At 35.3% G+C, this 16503-nt stretch overlaps 1 protein-coding gene across 1 annotated transcript; it reads right to left on the reverse strand.

Moving 5' to 3' along the window:
- Window positions 1–405: 405 nt before the first annotated feature.
- Window positions 406–12700, reverse strand: LOC120767314 (THO complex subunit 2). Its single transcript, XM_040093240.1, has 21 exons — window positions 12597–12700; window positions 12187–12531; window positions 11945–12110; window positions 11588–11835; window positions 11397–11530; window positions 11083–11330; window positions 10877–11020; window positions 10236–10786; window positions 9978–10164; window positions 9645–9916; window positions 9462–9579; window positions 9046–9390; window positions 8690–8974; window positions 7506–7711; window positions 7332–7434; window positions 5875–6652; window positions 5119–5811; window positions 4452–4504; window positions 995–1172; window positions 873–922; window positions 406–679 (listed from the first exon to the last, which is right to left on the reverse strand). The coding sequence occupies exons 2-21, from the start codon at window positions 12519–12521 to the stop codon at window positions 554–556; spliced, it is 5220 nt and encodes a 1739-aa protein (XP_039949174.1). The 5' UTR covers window positions 12522–12531; window positions 12597–12700; the 3' UTR covers window positions 406–553.
- Between the last annotated feature and the right edge of the window lie 3803 nt (window positions 12701–16503).

The raw sequence follows: 16503 nt of genomic DNA on the forward strand, positions 1-16503 counted from the left end.
TGACCTTGTTACAAATGAGAACACAACAGTTTAATATATATATCTAAATTATTTTCTTGCGAAAATGTTTTACTTTATTGTTAAGCGTAAACGCTCAGCTCTTAATGTCTATAAATGTTTATTTTTTTTTTAGATAATTTCTTTTTGTTTTTGTACAATCACTTTTTGTTTTTATCAATTTATAAAAACAAAAAAACTTACAACAGTGGACTATTTATTAACTGAATAGGTGGCTTTTTATTATTTGCTGTTGAAATCGCGGCGAGCTTGAATGTCAAACTACATGAATACATACAAAGTTTACTTAAAACTTAAAAAAGATTGTAGTATAATAATATTTTATATTTAAATGAAATGTTCGCTGTGGTTAAGTTGGAGTTGTTTTTGTTGCTATGTTAGTTTTTCTTTTGTTTTTTTTATTGTAGACGCGCTTATAAAATTAAAATGGATATTTAGAGTACTAGTTGAATTGGTTGCTGTTTCTAATGCGGTAGTTGTTGTCAATTTTAAATCTAAAAACAAATATTTGTAAAACACGTGCGCCGTCTGCACACTAATAGCCAATGCGCGAGCGTGTAGACTTCGAAGTATATAAACGCTCCTCACGTGTGTTGCGATCGCGTTCGAATTTTTCGTGTGAACGTTCACGTGTCTCGCTGCGCAAGTGTGGTGATTTTTCCTATAAATGACAAATAAATAAGTAAAATTAATTATTGAAATTAATTAATCAAATTAATTAGTAAAATTAATCAAATTAATTAGTAAAATTAATCAAATTAATTAGTAAAATTAATCAAATTAGTTAGTAAAATTAATTATTCAAATTAATATTTTTTTAATTAAAATCCTAGCAATAAAAGTAGCATGTTTACCCTCGTATGATATTTATCACGCTCGCGCAAATCATCATCGCCATTTTGCACTAAAAAAAGAGTCAAAGTAACGGTATTTAAGTTTTATGTTCAAAAATAGTTTTCATTGTTGAAATATCTACCTTCTCTTCGCCGCTTATGCTCTGCAGTGGAATTCTCCTCGAGTCGCTCGCGTTTACGTCCCATTTTGCGTTCTTTGCGTGCATCTTTCTCCTCTTCGGTTAGCTTTTCCTTACGTTCTTTATTCTTTATGGCGCGTTCTTTCTTTGTACTCTCAATCAAATCTTCTGTAATCTGCTTCTGTAATTAGACAAAATTAAATTATATCATATTTTCAGAAAATTCCGCATACACGACTTGATTTTTGTGTTGTGGAGTGTATTTTATTTTTACTTTGTTTAAATTTTTTTTGTTAGTAAAATAAACCTATTTTTGGCTATATCAATATTTAGGTTAAAGCTTTTTTTATAAACTAAACTTTTACATTTTATCTCTCTCTCTCTCTCTCTCTCTCTCTCATAAATTGCTATTTGTTTGCTCTTAATACAATTTCCACCCACCCGCTACCCACTTACCGCCCATTCGATCACCTCAGCTCGCTTATAACCAACGACAAACAACAAAACTGCACAAGAAGAATTATGTAAGCAGGCAACGGAGAGAAAGACACTTCGAAATGTTTAGAAAATATATGATGATGTTTGGGTTAGGCGCAATAGTAGTCAAACAAAATGATTTGCAGCTAAGTTTCACGTTGTCTCAGGTCCATAAAACGGACGGCGATTTGATTATTTGATAGAATGTTGTCTTTTTCGTTGTTTTGACGATCCATACTGTTTGAAAATATTTTTGATTTGGCAATTTGTACTTCTTTTTCAATAAATTTTAAATGTTGCACACGATGAACCTTCGGTTGCTGTGACGATGTTTATAGTGTTGTCCTTGAGCTGTCTGCATGAACATATTATTGTAGTATAAACTTTAAAGATGACATATAGGGAGTCACAAATATAGAAAGTCGTGTTCTGGTATTGAAAAAATAGTTGCAGCTTGAAATTCCGGTCCACTTTATAGATGGCACATGCTCAGCAGCACATTACATGCGTCCTTGTCACTGAGAAAGCAAAAAAGTAGCGTTGCTGAAGTTCTCAAATTTTAAACGTTAGGCTTTGGTGATGTACTAGAGGGGGTACACTTGATTACTTGCTGGTTGAAGCTCTTCAATGAATGTAGTTTCCTGTTGTCTCCATAGCCTTCTCTTGGGTTGACCGGGATAAACCGTGAACTACTAGTATGTTGAGTTCATAATGTTGGTCTGCCATATTCATATTCAGTTCAAAATAAATGGAACGACGTTGTTAAAATACAGGCTTCCTTCTGTGATCCAAGAAAAGAAATGTTGAATGCCCATAGGAATATTCGTGGTCTCGAGCGACTTATGGTAAGAAGTTTGCAGCGTCAGTAGTTTCCAAGTCCACAGAAATTAGTACCGTGTTGAAGAAATTGGTAAATGCTGGTTCATCTAACGGGTTTCTCATATTTTTTTCTGAATGATCTAATGACGCCAAGCATATTCACTTTTAAAATAGTGGTTGTTGTTGTAGCGGCAGAATTGACAGCCCTTGGCCGGATAAAAGTCCGGGTTCGTTCCGATTACGTTGAGCCGACTGCCGTGGAAACGTGTCGACAGGGTTACTTCTCAATTCAAGGTCGAAGATAGAAAAGGTAGAATTGCGATTCATCAGTTTATTGATATTATAACATTATATATTATTGCAGCGAACTACGGACGCAGAGGAATTGTCCCCGATCTCCCATCCACCCTCGTTCACTGTCTCAATTAGGTGGGCTTGAAACATTGGTTTAAGTCTTCCGAGTTTGAAACGAAACTTTACCGGAGACTAATGTTTGTTGCTCCCTCGTTGTCTAGTGGTCTCCAATTGCTGATTTATTACTTGTTGGTTATATTTTTAGTTGTTTGTTGTGAAATTCAACTGCTATATTATTATGATTTTTAATTTCACTGGGCAACCAAATCCATTTGTCGCAATTTTTAAGCATCAGGGTCATCTGTCTTTTTCAATGTAGAAATTAATTTCGTGGATGTTCACCTCAGCATTTGCAGCATCCAGTTTGTGTAGTTTTTTTTGCATCAGAGGGGTCTTAGTAGTTATCAAGATGTGTCTTCTTCAAAGTAGAAATGAATTTTTTGGATGTTCATCTCAGCATTTCCAGCACTCAAAATAATCACACAGGTTGAAATTATGCTTCAAAGTTCAAGCTCTAAAATGCGTTGTATTCGATGTATTTTCTGCTTCATAACGTTGTAGGCTCTTTTGCTCTGCTAACCTTACGCTAGCATAAGATGGTTCCATATGGTCTCCAATTACATAGAAATCTTAAATAATAGTGAAGCTCTGCTGTGGTGTCATGCATATGATTTGCTTCGCGTTTAAAAATGGTTTTCCGCTTAGTTGAATGTCCTTCAAATGGCCCACTGTTGTTTTAGGTAGAGTTGCTCGTTGTTTTCGTCTGACACACACATACATATACTAACTTAATAATTAACAAGTACCCTAACTTTACAGCTAAAGCTTATGCTTAAGTGCTTAAGTACAAATTTGACCAGTTTTTACATTTTGTTTTTCAAAAATAACTATAAATACACGTATTTTTTATCACATTTGAATGCATTTAATGTATATTAGAAAAAACATTAAATTGTAATTTTTTTTTTTTTTGCTACAAGATTTCTTCAAAAATTGCACTCATTTCAAAATTTTTAATATTTAAAACTTATTTAAGAATATATATTTTTTTCAGCTTCTTTTTTACATATTAAATTCGTGCTACTTATTTAAAAAAAAAAATAATAATAACCTCAACATTCTTCTGTGTAGCATTTTAAATGCAGTAAATTAACTTTTCGTTTTCATACAAATAATCAGTCATTTTGGCAAAGTTTGCTTTGACGCCGCGTGTTTGACACGCTACTTTGTATATGTATGCATGTACGCGGTAGTGTTTCTTATTAAAAATGCAATGGTGCATCACTTTGGGTTGTTGTTGCAATATTATAAAAAATGGCAAAAGAGCTTCGTCGATTTAATCGCACATTTTGGTTTGCATAGTAACTTTTTGATGACGCTGTTGAATTGATTGACAGTTTTTTGTTGTATTATTTTATTTTTTGTTGTATTGTTTTATGTTTTGCTGTATTATTTTATTTTTTGTTGTATTATTTTATTTTTGGTTATTATTTTTTATTGTATTTGTTTACTTTTTTATTATTTTTAGTTTCGTTTAAGTGCGAGTTTACTTGTTGTTAACACGTTTTCGCCTTTTGCACTTCTTCCCCCACTGGCATCACTTCAAAAATATTGCTGTTGTTGTTGTTATAGTTGATAAAAGCGTTAGCATTACACAGTGGTGGTTTAAGTTGCGATTTGTTGTTTTGTTTTGGCTTAAATTTGTATTTACAACTGTAGTGTCAAATGGCTGGGCATTGTCACATCTGCTGCACTCCACAAAATGGCCGCCTCTCTGTCTTAGCAACTACGTTTGCATCAAAATACTAACCTTTGAATTGGACGAAGAGGTTGTCGTGGCCTCCACTTTGCGGCGTTTTGTATCTGTAAAGCAATTTGCAAGGTTAGAAAGTTGTATTTGAGAACTTAAGTATGTATGTATGTATATTTTGTGGTTACTAGCGCTTATCCTAAAGCGATATCAACTGTCAATATTTTAATTTTCTCCACAAGAAGCTGATCATTTGTCAAAACCAGCGCTATAGGACCACTATAGCATATTTGTACATAGATATTAAAAACTAACCTCAAAAAATCAATGCCTTGTATGGAAAACTTTTTTATTTGACGAGATATCTTCATAAAATTTGGCATGGATTGTTATCCAAGATCACGCTACAAACTCTCAATATACTGTGCAGATCGGACCACTATAGCGTGTAGCTATCATACAAACAGACAGATGAAAGTTAAGTTCTTGTATAGAAAAACTTTTCATTTTACAAGATATCTGCAGCAAATTTGACATAGATTATTGTCCAAGACAAGGCTAGAATCTCCCAAAATATTTTTCAGATCGGACCACTATAGCGTGTAGCTGCCATACAAACTAACCGTTCAAAAGCAATTTTTTTATGGAAATATTTTTAATTTGTTAACGGCATTACAGCTTCGACGCAACCGAAGTTAACATTTTTTCTTGTTTCGCTTTTACTAACCTTTATCATATTCAATAATATCCTGACTGCGTCGATGCATCGAAGAACCATTGCTTTCATTCGAAACTGAACTCAAATCCCTGGCACGCTCTCGCTCACGTTCTCTATCCCGTTCGCGTTCATACTCGTGATGCTCATGCTTGCCCTCCAGCACTTCGATGTGCTCCAAAGCTGGCGACTCTAGCCGATAACGCTCATCGCCGCGTCGTTTGTCCCGTTTGGAACGTGTGGAAATCATAGTACTCCCGCCGGCCGAACTGCTACCAATGGCGGCACCACCACCACTACCGCCAACAGCTAAATCGATTTCATCGTTGTGACTGCGATGTTCACGATCACGCTCGCGTTCACGCAAATCTCGCAAATCACGTTCCCTTTCTCTTTGTTCACGCTCTTTTTCACGTTCTCTTTCACGCTGATCACGTTCACGTTCCTTTTCGCGTTCCCTTTGCATTTCACGTTCTCTTTCACGCTGTTCGCGTTCACGCTCACGCGTGCGCTCCTCCTTCTTGACATCCTTCAAGGTGCGACTGCTGCTGCGGCGTTCACCGTGTTCGTTGCGTTCACTTAGCAAAACCGTTGTAGAACGCGTATCCAGCTCATTTACTGTGTTATTCGAAGCAGGGCTTGTTATCGGTTCACGTTCCATTTTAATAATCTGCTTCACTACCTTTTCCTTCTCGCGTTTTTCAGCTAAAAATATTGTCATATTTAAATAAACAAAATTATTTTTGGCAAAGACGTGCAGAAACTCACCACTCTTCACATCACCGTTGCTCACTTGTCTTGTCGCGACGGGCGTAGCTTCGTGCAGCGCAGCGCTTGTCTGTTGCACCGTTTGCTGCGCAGTTTTAGCCGCAACATCGACCAAGTTAATGACATTTGCGTTAACAGTGGCGCTATTGCTTGCTGCCACCACTGTCACATTAGCTTGGGTGGCCCCACCGACGGCGGGTGCAATTGCTGCGGCGCTCGCTGCCACCGTGGCTGCAGCCGTAGCTGATTCGACACGCATCTGCCGCTCGGTCACTTGATGGAAATCACTCTCTTTAATCATCTGCGCGGCTTTGGTTTTCAGCTGCCCAATGTAGCTCGAGGCGATGACAAACAAATCGGGACGTTTATTCTTCTCCTCCTCACGCACTTTCTCCACTTTTCTTTCGATAATTTGCGCCAATTTCGCGAGCACAGGATAATGTGGTAGTATACGCATGAGTATGATCAGCGCATTGCGTATTTGCATATAGTCTTTGGAGTCCAAACAGAATACAATGGCTTTGGTGATTTTATAATGCCACTTATGACAGACATGACGATAATTCTCATAGCCGACATGATCGTTCGCTTCGGAGAATTGATTGCTTACACGGAATTTCGTAACAAAACCAGGGTAGTTGGCGCATTCTTTATTGAAGACCGCCTGATCGGCATGCCAACGCATTACCGTCTCCAACATGGCGCAAAGGAAACGGCCATAACGTGTGGCCTCGTTTTCGGTGCACGAAGTCACCGAGTAGGTGATGTCACAGAATATCTAAAAACAAATTTATTTATTACAAGAAAAAAAGTGAGCTTCGACTGAGCCGAAACTGTAGCAAACTTCAAAAAGAAAAAGTTTTCCATAAAAGAACTAAATTTCCATTTTCGGTTTGTATGAAAGCTTTATGCTATAACAGACCGATCTGAAAATTTTTTGGAGATTTTTAGCGTTGCTTTGGACAATTAGCCAAGCAAAAAATATCTCGTCAAATAAAAAAGTTTTATATACAAAATTTTTATTGACCTGTTTGTATGGCAGCTACATATATGCTATAGTAGTACGATCTGAAAATTTTGTTTGGAGATTATTAGCTTTGCTTTATATAATAAGTCATGCTAAATTTGATGAAGATATCGTGTAAAATAAAAAAGTTTTCCATACAAGGACTTCATTTTGATAGTTCAGTTTGTATGGCAGCTGTACCCTAGAGGGGTCCGATATCAGAAATTCCGACAAATGAACAGCTCTTTGGGAAGAAAAGGACGTGTGCGAAATTTCAAATCGATATCTCAAAAATTGAGGCACTAATTGCAGTATATATAGACAGACGGAATGGCTAAATCGACTCAGCTCACCACTGTGACCTTTTATACCTATTATTATAGTCTCCAACGTTCTTTTTTTTAATTTGTGGTAAATTTAAATCATTGCAACTAATTAGTTGCCTACTAACCCGATCATAACAAAGTAGCGTGGAGAAATTGGCAGCCTTCAGGTTGTGTATGGTGTGCACGAATTTGGCACAGTAGAGGGCATCGAGGGCAGTGAAGGTGCACCTATTACATAAAAAAAAAATTAATTTATTTATTATCAAATATAGAAATTAGTTTCGTAAAAAAAATGCTACCTTGGAAACAGGCACAGCTGCAGAAATTGTGTAATCGTCTCATTTTTCGCAGATTTTGCCGAACGCGAAAGGAACCAATTGTCCTTTTGTTGTTGTAAGCGTTGTAAAATTTTATCGACATGTTCCTGCTGTTTCTTGCGTTCATCTTGTAGCTTATCCATTAAAGCAATGTATCGCTCCTGCTCTTTCTTGTTCTTAGAGGCGTTCTGTGGTGAAAAAAATATTTAATTTCTTTAGTTAAATATTTAGATGGTTTCTTTCTTTATTTTTTTGTTTATATTTTTTTATTATAACAATTTTTTCATATTTTTTTAATCATTACTATTTTTTGATTTTTATACTGTTGCAACCTCTTGATACAGAGTATAGATATGTGGTTATGTATATACATACATACATATGTATAAATGATCAAGATGACGAGACAAGTTAATATCCGGGTGATTGTCTGTCTGTATGTCCCTCTGTGCAAGCTAAACAACACAACAAATATTTTTGTTTTTATTTTTATTATTTTGTTATTATTTTATATTTTTTTTATTTTTTTATTATTTTTTTCTTGTTGTTAATTTATTATTATTTTTATAATTTTTTTTGTTTTTTTTGTTTTGTAATTACCGAATCTTTGGATTTTTAACTACATTTTTGTTTATGTTTTTATTTTGTTTTTTTTTTTATAATTTTTTATCTTTATTATTCTTATTATTTTTATTATTCTTTGATTTTTATTATTTTTTATTTTTATTATGTTTTTAATTTTTTTATTCATTTTATTTATTTTTTTATCTTTTCAAAATTTTTTTTTTTGGTTAAATATATATTTTTTTGTTTTATTTTATTTTATGTTTTTTTTTGTTTTTTTTGTTATTTTTTATTAATTTTATAATTTTTTATTTGCGAATTTTTTTCTGTTTTTGTTTTGTAATTATCGAATCTTCGGATCTTTAATTACTTTTTTGTTCATTTTTTTATTTGTTTTTTTATCTTTATTATTTTTATTATTATGTTTTTAATTTCTTTTATTTTTTTACTCATTTTCAACTTTTTTTTATTCATTTTAATTTTTTTTATAATATTTTTTATTATTTTTTTATAAATTTTATTTGTTTACTTATTAATTTTATTTATTTTAATCTTTTAATTTTTTAAATATTTTTCTTTTGTTGTTTTTGTTTTGTAATTACCGAATCCTTGGATTCTGCTGCTTGCATTGACAGCTGTTTCAATTTCGAAATTTCTTTCTGATAACTCTCGGCGGGTACTTGCAAATCGTACATACTAAGCGACCAGAAGGTCACCAAAAACTGTGGACTAATATCCTCCCAAACTTTGGGACCATGTAACGGGCGCACAGACTCGACAATAGGGTTCATAATTAAATTGGTGGCTTCTAGATATTTTTGCAATTTTTGATTGGTAGTCAACTTTTTCGCATTGGGGTCCGCCTTGCGCAACTGATCGTACTTTTGCTGTTTTTAAATAAACAATAGTTTATTAATTGAAAATGTAAACAGAAAAAAATAACTATGTTTGAGTTTACATTGATTTGATGTGTGAACATTGGACGCGCCAAGAAGAAGGCCACATCGGCATTGATGTGATACTCTTGCAACATGGCGATGATCGATGGCAAACGTTCGACATATTCATCCACCGAGTATGTGGAGCCGAGAAACGTGCCAAATTGTACTAAGGTATCTTGACATTGATCGTACAGCTTGCCGACAAGCTTAAGATGGCTTTGCGCAGTCTCACGATAGATGACACAGTGTTTTTGTTGAGCCATTAGCAAGCATATGGCAACAGCCAAATCATTATTGGCGAGCGCATCCTTCAGACGTTGTGAAGACTTCTTCGTGTTACGCACCTGACTGAAGTAACCAGCCTGTGTGTTGTATAAGATATTTTTTTAATACAAAAATTGTTTTTTTTTTTAATTAACCGCGGTATACTCACCTCACCACGCAGCAATTCACCACCGCACATGGCATTTAAGTGTTCATTCGTCATTTCTTCGGCGGATTCTACGCCGGCCATTTTTTGCACAATTTCTTTTAGAATTAACAGATCCAAGCTTGGAAAAATTAGAAAAGGCGTATAATTAAATACTCGTTTAACAAAAAATTCACCACAACACACCTCTTTTGTGACTTTAGTTGATTGGCCACATATTGCAGCAAGCCACTGAGCTCGATGTTATACTTTTTGAATATCGCACCACAGAAAGAAGCCAAACTTTGTAGCCACAGTGAAATCGAGGTACCGTCGTGCTTGAAACGATCTCTATCCGCCATTGCTAGCGCTTCGATGAGACAATAACCCAAGCAATCAAACGACAGCGACGTGAGATATTTCAATGAATCGACGACAGGTCCAATTAAGTTGTCGTAGATTTGAATTTGTAGTAAGATCTGTAAAAAATGTAAATTATTTAAAAATTTATTTAATAACACATATAATTATATGACATACATAGTCGAAGAGAAAGCCAGGCGCGCAGTGACTCAATTTGCCGATAAGACGCCCGACAGGCTTCACATTCTCCTTACTGACGCGCTTCATTAAAGCCTTGATATTTTTGTGTGCCAAACCACGGCGTCGTATTAGCACCGGATGCACCAAGTATGTGTCGTTCTTCCAACGCGCATACAAGCTATAACTGTTGTCACGAAAATAATATTCAAATATTAACTACAAACATAAAAAAGCATAATTAACTTTGCTACATACCGAAAATGGTACGGAAAGAATTTCAATACAGTCCAAATCTCTTCAGCCATAGGGCAATTACAGTCTAGATAGGAAAGTGCCGGCAATATTGCTGCGTCCATAACAGTCATCACCTCGAAGTACAATGTCTCCGATTCGGTGTTCGGTGTGGGCGCATTCAGACTATCCACGCCCATATCGGTCATTATGGTGCGCAATATGCGTATAAGTTTATACATGAGCACTGTGTCGAAATGCAAGGCCGGACCTAGCGCTATCACCATCGGTATGGTATAGTTGCGTAGTTCGGAAAATTCACGTGCTTGCAATTTCTGCAACAATTTCTTATCGTCAGTCAATTTCGAACGGCGTGAATTCGCTTTAAAGCATTTTTCCGTGTATACATAATCGATGGAAATGTGAATTAGTTCGGCGAGCGCTCGCGCAATGGCCTCATGCACAACAACCGATTGCTCTGGTAGTTTTTTGATAATTTTGTAAGCATTTTCCCAGTCTCCAACTTTGAGCAGACCCTCACACAAACCGAATTTCTGGTTGGCATAGTACTTTTCCTGAGAGTTAAAAAAATTTTTAAAATTATTTTGATAAATTTTAAAAATTATTTCGATATTTCGATAATTTAAAATTTTCAAATTAGTTACCTCATCGTAAGGTTTCTCCATTTCTGGCTCCACATGTTCTTTATCTTTATTTGTTACTATTATATTTAGTTTGCGCACAAATTCTTTGGCCTCCGCTAGATCATTTTCCCATTCGCTTATAATATTTTTATCGACTGGCGTAAGCTTTAAAAAAGATATTAACGTTCAGTGTCGCGTTCTTGTAATAAAACCGCAACCATACTCACCCATTGGTATATATCATGTAGCTCAATTACGCCATATTTCAGAAGAAGTGAACAAACATGAAATAGCGAACGCGGCGTTCTTGTGTCAGCAAAGTAACGAAATTTGTAACCGAGTACTTCACATATAATTGAACCATTTGGCATGTACGCGCGTAACAGCGGTATGAAAAGATGCCGCCGTTCGGGACGTGTTTCAAAAGATTCAATAATTATATCAAGTACGCGATTGGGGTCCAAATTGAAACAGCCTATAATAGCAAATATTACAAATACATAGGAGAACATATTTGATACACCAATGTTATAATTTATACCTATAAGCGATTTTATGATATCCATTATGCTTGTGGCAGTCACACCCTCCTCGAAATCTTGATTTAGTTCGGTGATTAGCTTGGCATAGCCTTCGCTCTCCTCTCGAAAAAGATTAAAGCGACGCTGTTTGTAACTGAAATTTCAAATAGTCAGCATGCTAAACGTAAATTTGTTAAAACAATAAACTCACTAAAGTTTGGTTTTTATCTTAATAAATTTGGTGTAAAACACCTTGTTCTTTACAATTCCTACATCTTGCAGCGTATCGATTTCCAACCGCTCTTTTATTAGTTTATCCGAGATCACCTTGTCCAGATCTTTAACAATCTGACTAAACATGAGCCGCTCTTCTTGTATGCCATCGGTCATTAGAGACGTCTCCGCATCCAAGATATTTACAATGTCCAGTATAACCGATGGAAAATCAGTATGCAGCGTCTACATTGAATTATAAAATTTTGCACATTTACTTCTCATTCAATATAAAATTTGCACACATTGCCACATTTTATGTGTATATAAGTATACATTACACGCGTTTACTTACCACAACATCTGCTAGAGTATTCAGCACTGTATCTTTTTTCAACGTGCAACGTAGTCCATGCCATAGCAGATCGTAGATAGCCCTGGAGATTCCGAATTTAAATTCGTCATTTTTGCCAAAAATCGGATTATCATTTTCCTTCACTTGTTGTTTTAAGAACTTCAAACTAAAATAAAAATGTTTCGTTTAAGCAATATTGTAATGAACGCATTTCACTCCGTTTTTTATTTCCGGTCACATACAATTCACTCTTTCCAGTCTTTTCAAAGTTCTTAAATACATCGCCACTCAGCTTAACGTCCATGCTGTTGTGTTTCTGACGTACTGCACCTGCTGTGGTGGCTCCTGTAGCACCACTGCTACTGTTGCTTGTTGTCAAATTATTGCTACCACCACTACCGCTGAAACTGCTATTGTGGCTTGTCGTTTTACTATCCGCATGCGGCGTTATTCCGGTTGACACTGTTGATGCACCACCACAGCTACTATTGCTGGCAACACCACCTTTCGTCGTCGTCGTTGTCGCCGTCGCTGCCCCAGCCGTCTGCGCCTTCGTTGAAGTCCGCAGTCGCCGCATGCAGTAATTACTACGGAAAATGCAAAAATATTATTTAAATAGCAGCGTTAACACACGCTACTCAATTTTCTTCACTTTTCACGTAAATTAAGCACAAATTTAGCGCGTTTTTTGCAAGTTTAACGCTATAAATTCGAGCAAATACCACAAATTAAAGCGTTTTATCTGTCAAAAGGAAATGTCTATATTCCTTGACGTTTGTCAAATGACGCAAGAAGAAGCAGAGAACGCTGAGAGCGTAATTTATACGTTCTTTGTCAATGTTGCTTTTCACAAATTCCACCTATAGATGGCGTTCAAAAGTTTTTCTGATGATTTTTCTAAGTAATTTTTTTATCATTATAAAATTTTGCGGCTTTAATTCTTGTTTTATATCGGAATACATATTAATACGAAGCCTATACCAATTTAATTCATAAACCTGTAATTTTCTTCTGTTATAAAACGCGCTAATAATACTAATTTCAACCCTTATTGAAGTTGTGTAAGTAAACTGTTTTAATTTTTTTCTATAAAGAGAATATATATCTGATTATTGTCAAATATTGACCACGAATTCATTTTTCAAACATCTATTTTTACAATATATTATTTATTCAAAACTTTTCACAAATATTTTATTTTCATTTTTTTTTTTTTTGAAAATCCAATTACTAAAGTTAAAATAATATATTTTTTCAGTTTATAACTATTATTTATTATTATTCCCGATAAATGGAAATTAAGTCAAAATGTACTTTTGCGTAAACAACGGCTTAGAATCTATTGAAAGTACATGCATACCTTTCACACACATATAGCATGCATATACGCATTACAACAAAAAATCATTGAGTTTACTAACGATTGATTATTAATTTTTATACCCTGTACAGGATATATTAATTTTATAACATCCTGAAAATTATCGAAAATAGTATAAAATAAATAAATAGCGTGACGAGCTGAGTCGATTTCGTCTGTCTGTATGCGAACTAGTCGCCCAGTATTTGAGATGTCAATCTGAAATTTTACATCACGATTGCTCATTGCTCGTAACCGCCGATATCGGACATTTATAGCATGCCATATAAACTGACCCCCAAAATCTAGTTTACATGGAAAGTTTTTTTTATTTGTGAAGGGCATTACAGCTCCTTTGCAAGCGAAGTAAACGATTTTCTTGTTTACTATATGTACATATGTATGTGTAGCCATAATTTGTTATGTAAATAAATAAACATGTTAATAAATAATGTAAATACATCAAAACACAATAATATTACCAATTATTGTCGATTTGGGTGTTTTGCTCATCTATTTTTCATGATAATTTATTTTTTCATGATTTTCCTTTATTTATTATAAATTACGTTATAAAAAAGCACGAAATCGACATTATATGAACAGAGCAACTTAATTTTACATGCATACATATCAACTTCAGTCAATATGGAAATCGATTTATTCATGATTTATTTTTTATAGTAAATTTTTGTATGATTGAGCATCAAATTAAGCCCACTACTTTACTACTTCCCTACTTTAGTCATGATCGTCACATTAGAGTGTAGATGCTAAATTAAAACTTGACAAAAAAATCGTTAAGCGGCACAAATACATACATATGTATGTATGTATATTCTTTCGAAAATGTTTTTACTGGATTGCGAAAAAAATTTAAAATTACATACATTTCTACGCTATTTTCAATTAAATACATTACAAAAAACATGTTAGCTTTAACTAAAGCAGTAATCGCACTATTAGGAACCACGCCCCCTATGAATAATATCAATTTTCTGCTCAGTTTGCTACTACACCAACTTGCCAATTTCGCAGCCATAATTACTCCCCCTTTTATGAGTTACTCACTGTTCATTGTTGTTGCGCAGCGTATAGAGGGGTATACAAGCGAAAGCGAATATCAAACATTAGGCCACACAGAAAGGCAATTTGTGCTAAGAATACAAGTATATTCATGCATGCAGAGAAATGTATCCGTCAACACTAACCATTCACGTTGATTTTCCATGCCCATCAGCAGAGGGGTGGGCAGAGCAGTAGCCATTCAATAACGTCTTTGGTTTCGTAAAGCGGGTGAGAAACATCCACAGCCGTGTTCATTCGCATTCACTTAGTGGGTAGGTAGTAGGTATGACGATTGAAAAAACGATTGTGATTTCATTGCCATGTCTCAATTGGGGTTTGGCACGACACAAAAGAACAAATTACCGCTTGTTATGCAACAACAATAACACGGTGCGCAGTGAAGACACACCACCAACGGACGCCGGTTGGATTTGGGCTACGTTTGCCGTGCCTTAGTGGCCGAGCCAACTAGCGAGCAGCGAATAGACAGACCCCGCCAAAAGAGTTTCGCTTCCCTCTTTTCTACCAGGCGAACAGAAAACCAACACATGTCTTGCCGGCAACAAAACGGAGAGAATTACCACGTGTTGTTTGTATACAAGTGCAAGTGTGGCCAGATGTTGCGTAGCAAAGTGGAGGCTTTGTTTTGGTGGCGTAATTTATGAATTACTTTTGTGAAAAAACGCTTTATCCAGCTAGCTTTCTCGTCAAATGAATAAGTGTGCGAAGCCAAAATGTCTGGAAGATTTTTATGAAGCTGAAGACTAAGTTTATATATTTATTAAATGTGAAATTTAAGGTCCTATTGATTTTAATTAATCTTTTCTGTTTTGTAATTCCAAAAGTATGAATTAGAAATAATATTAAAATTTCTATCCCAAAGTACCGGATTGAGAAAAAAATTTAATGCCAACTTTATATTTAAAATTATAAAATATTGTTTTGAATTTATATTTCTTAAAGCCATCATATTCAACAATGTAGGGTACTGGTCTACGAACTTACACATTCAAACGATTATAAATTAAATTTTTAACTTTTAATTCATACGGGAAAAAATATCTTTTATAATTTTTTTCTAACACTTGGGTATTTTTGGAGATTTACAATATGTTTAACCCTCTACATGACTCCCATCTGGCATCACATAACGACATTTGTCTGGCCTTTCACACCGTTTGTAAGAGTGAGAGTGTGTCGAGACGGAAAAGGCGTTGGCAAAAGTTTAGAGTGAATGAGATGACATGTGGGGCAGTGCTACACGAGCACAGCATAAACAGCTGAGTTGTTATTGTCATTGCGGCACGGTAAGCAGGGGCATTGAAAAGAATTATGTGTACATCACAAGGGGTTTGGTTTTATGTGTCTAGCGTTAGGGGTCGTCGAAAGTAGTGTATTTGGTAGCAAATGAACGAGGAGAGTGTGTGAGTTGCAGGTTTTGAGGCGGGGAACATGTGCGCACGTGCTACGCTGATAGTCATCAAAATGTATGAAGGAGAATGAATACATGCATACATATCTAAAAAAACCAACTGTTGCTGATTGCGGCGCTTTGATATGTGTAACCTTAAATATTTAAATTTGTAATGAGCGGCCAAGAGAAACAGAAAATATTTTTTTTTGATTTTAATATTTAGAAATATTTAGTAAATTTTTTCCAAATATCGAAAATTATTTATTCACCCAGAATATTTTTTTTGCAATATATGGCAATGATTTTTCCCCAGTGTGTAAACATTACATCTTCGTAAGCGCTCGTGTAAACACGTGTAATATCATTTGCCTAAAACCTCTGGTCACCTGCATATTGATTTGTGCATTTTTTGCTTGGCAAACAAAACGCGTTAAACAAATGGTTGCCACCGTCCGTCCGTCGAGTTGTTGGTTTTTGAAGCATATGCGGTGTATTCGTTTCACGCGGTGTACACAACGCCATTATCATACGCCGGTTGTTGTATCGCAACGACGACGAGTAGTCATTTTGTTTGTTCGCTTCACAGGCGTGCAGAATGAATTGCATACGATAAATTCTCGGTGAAATGAAAATGTGTAAAAAGCTCGAATACCGCTTTTTAATGTAGTAGGTAAGCATAGTATCCACACGCGTGTGTATATTTCGACTCGCAATGCC

This window comes from Bactrocera tryoni, chromosome 2 (assembly GCF_016617805.1).
Source record: "Bactrocera tryoni isolate S06 chromosome 2, CSIRO_BtryS06_freeze2, whole genome shotgun sequence".
NCBI classification, from domain to species: domain Eukaryota; kingdom Metazoa; phylum Arthropoda; class Insecta; order Diptera; family Tephritidae; genus Bactrocera; species Bactrocera tryoni.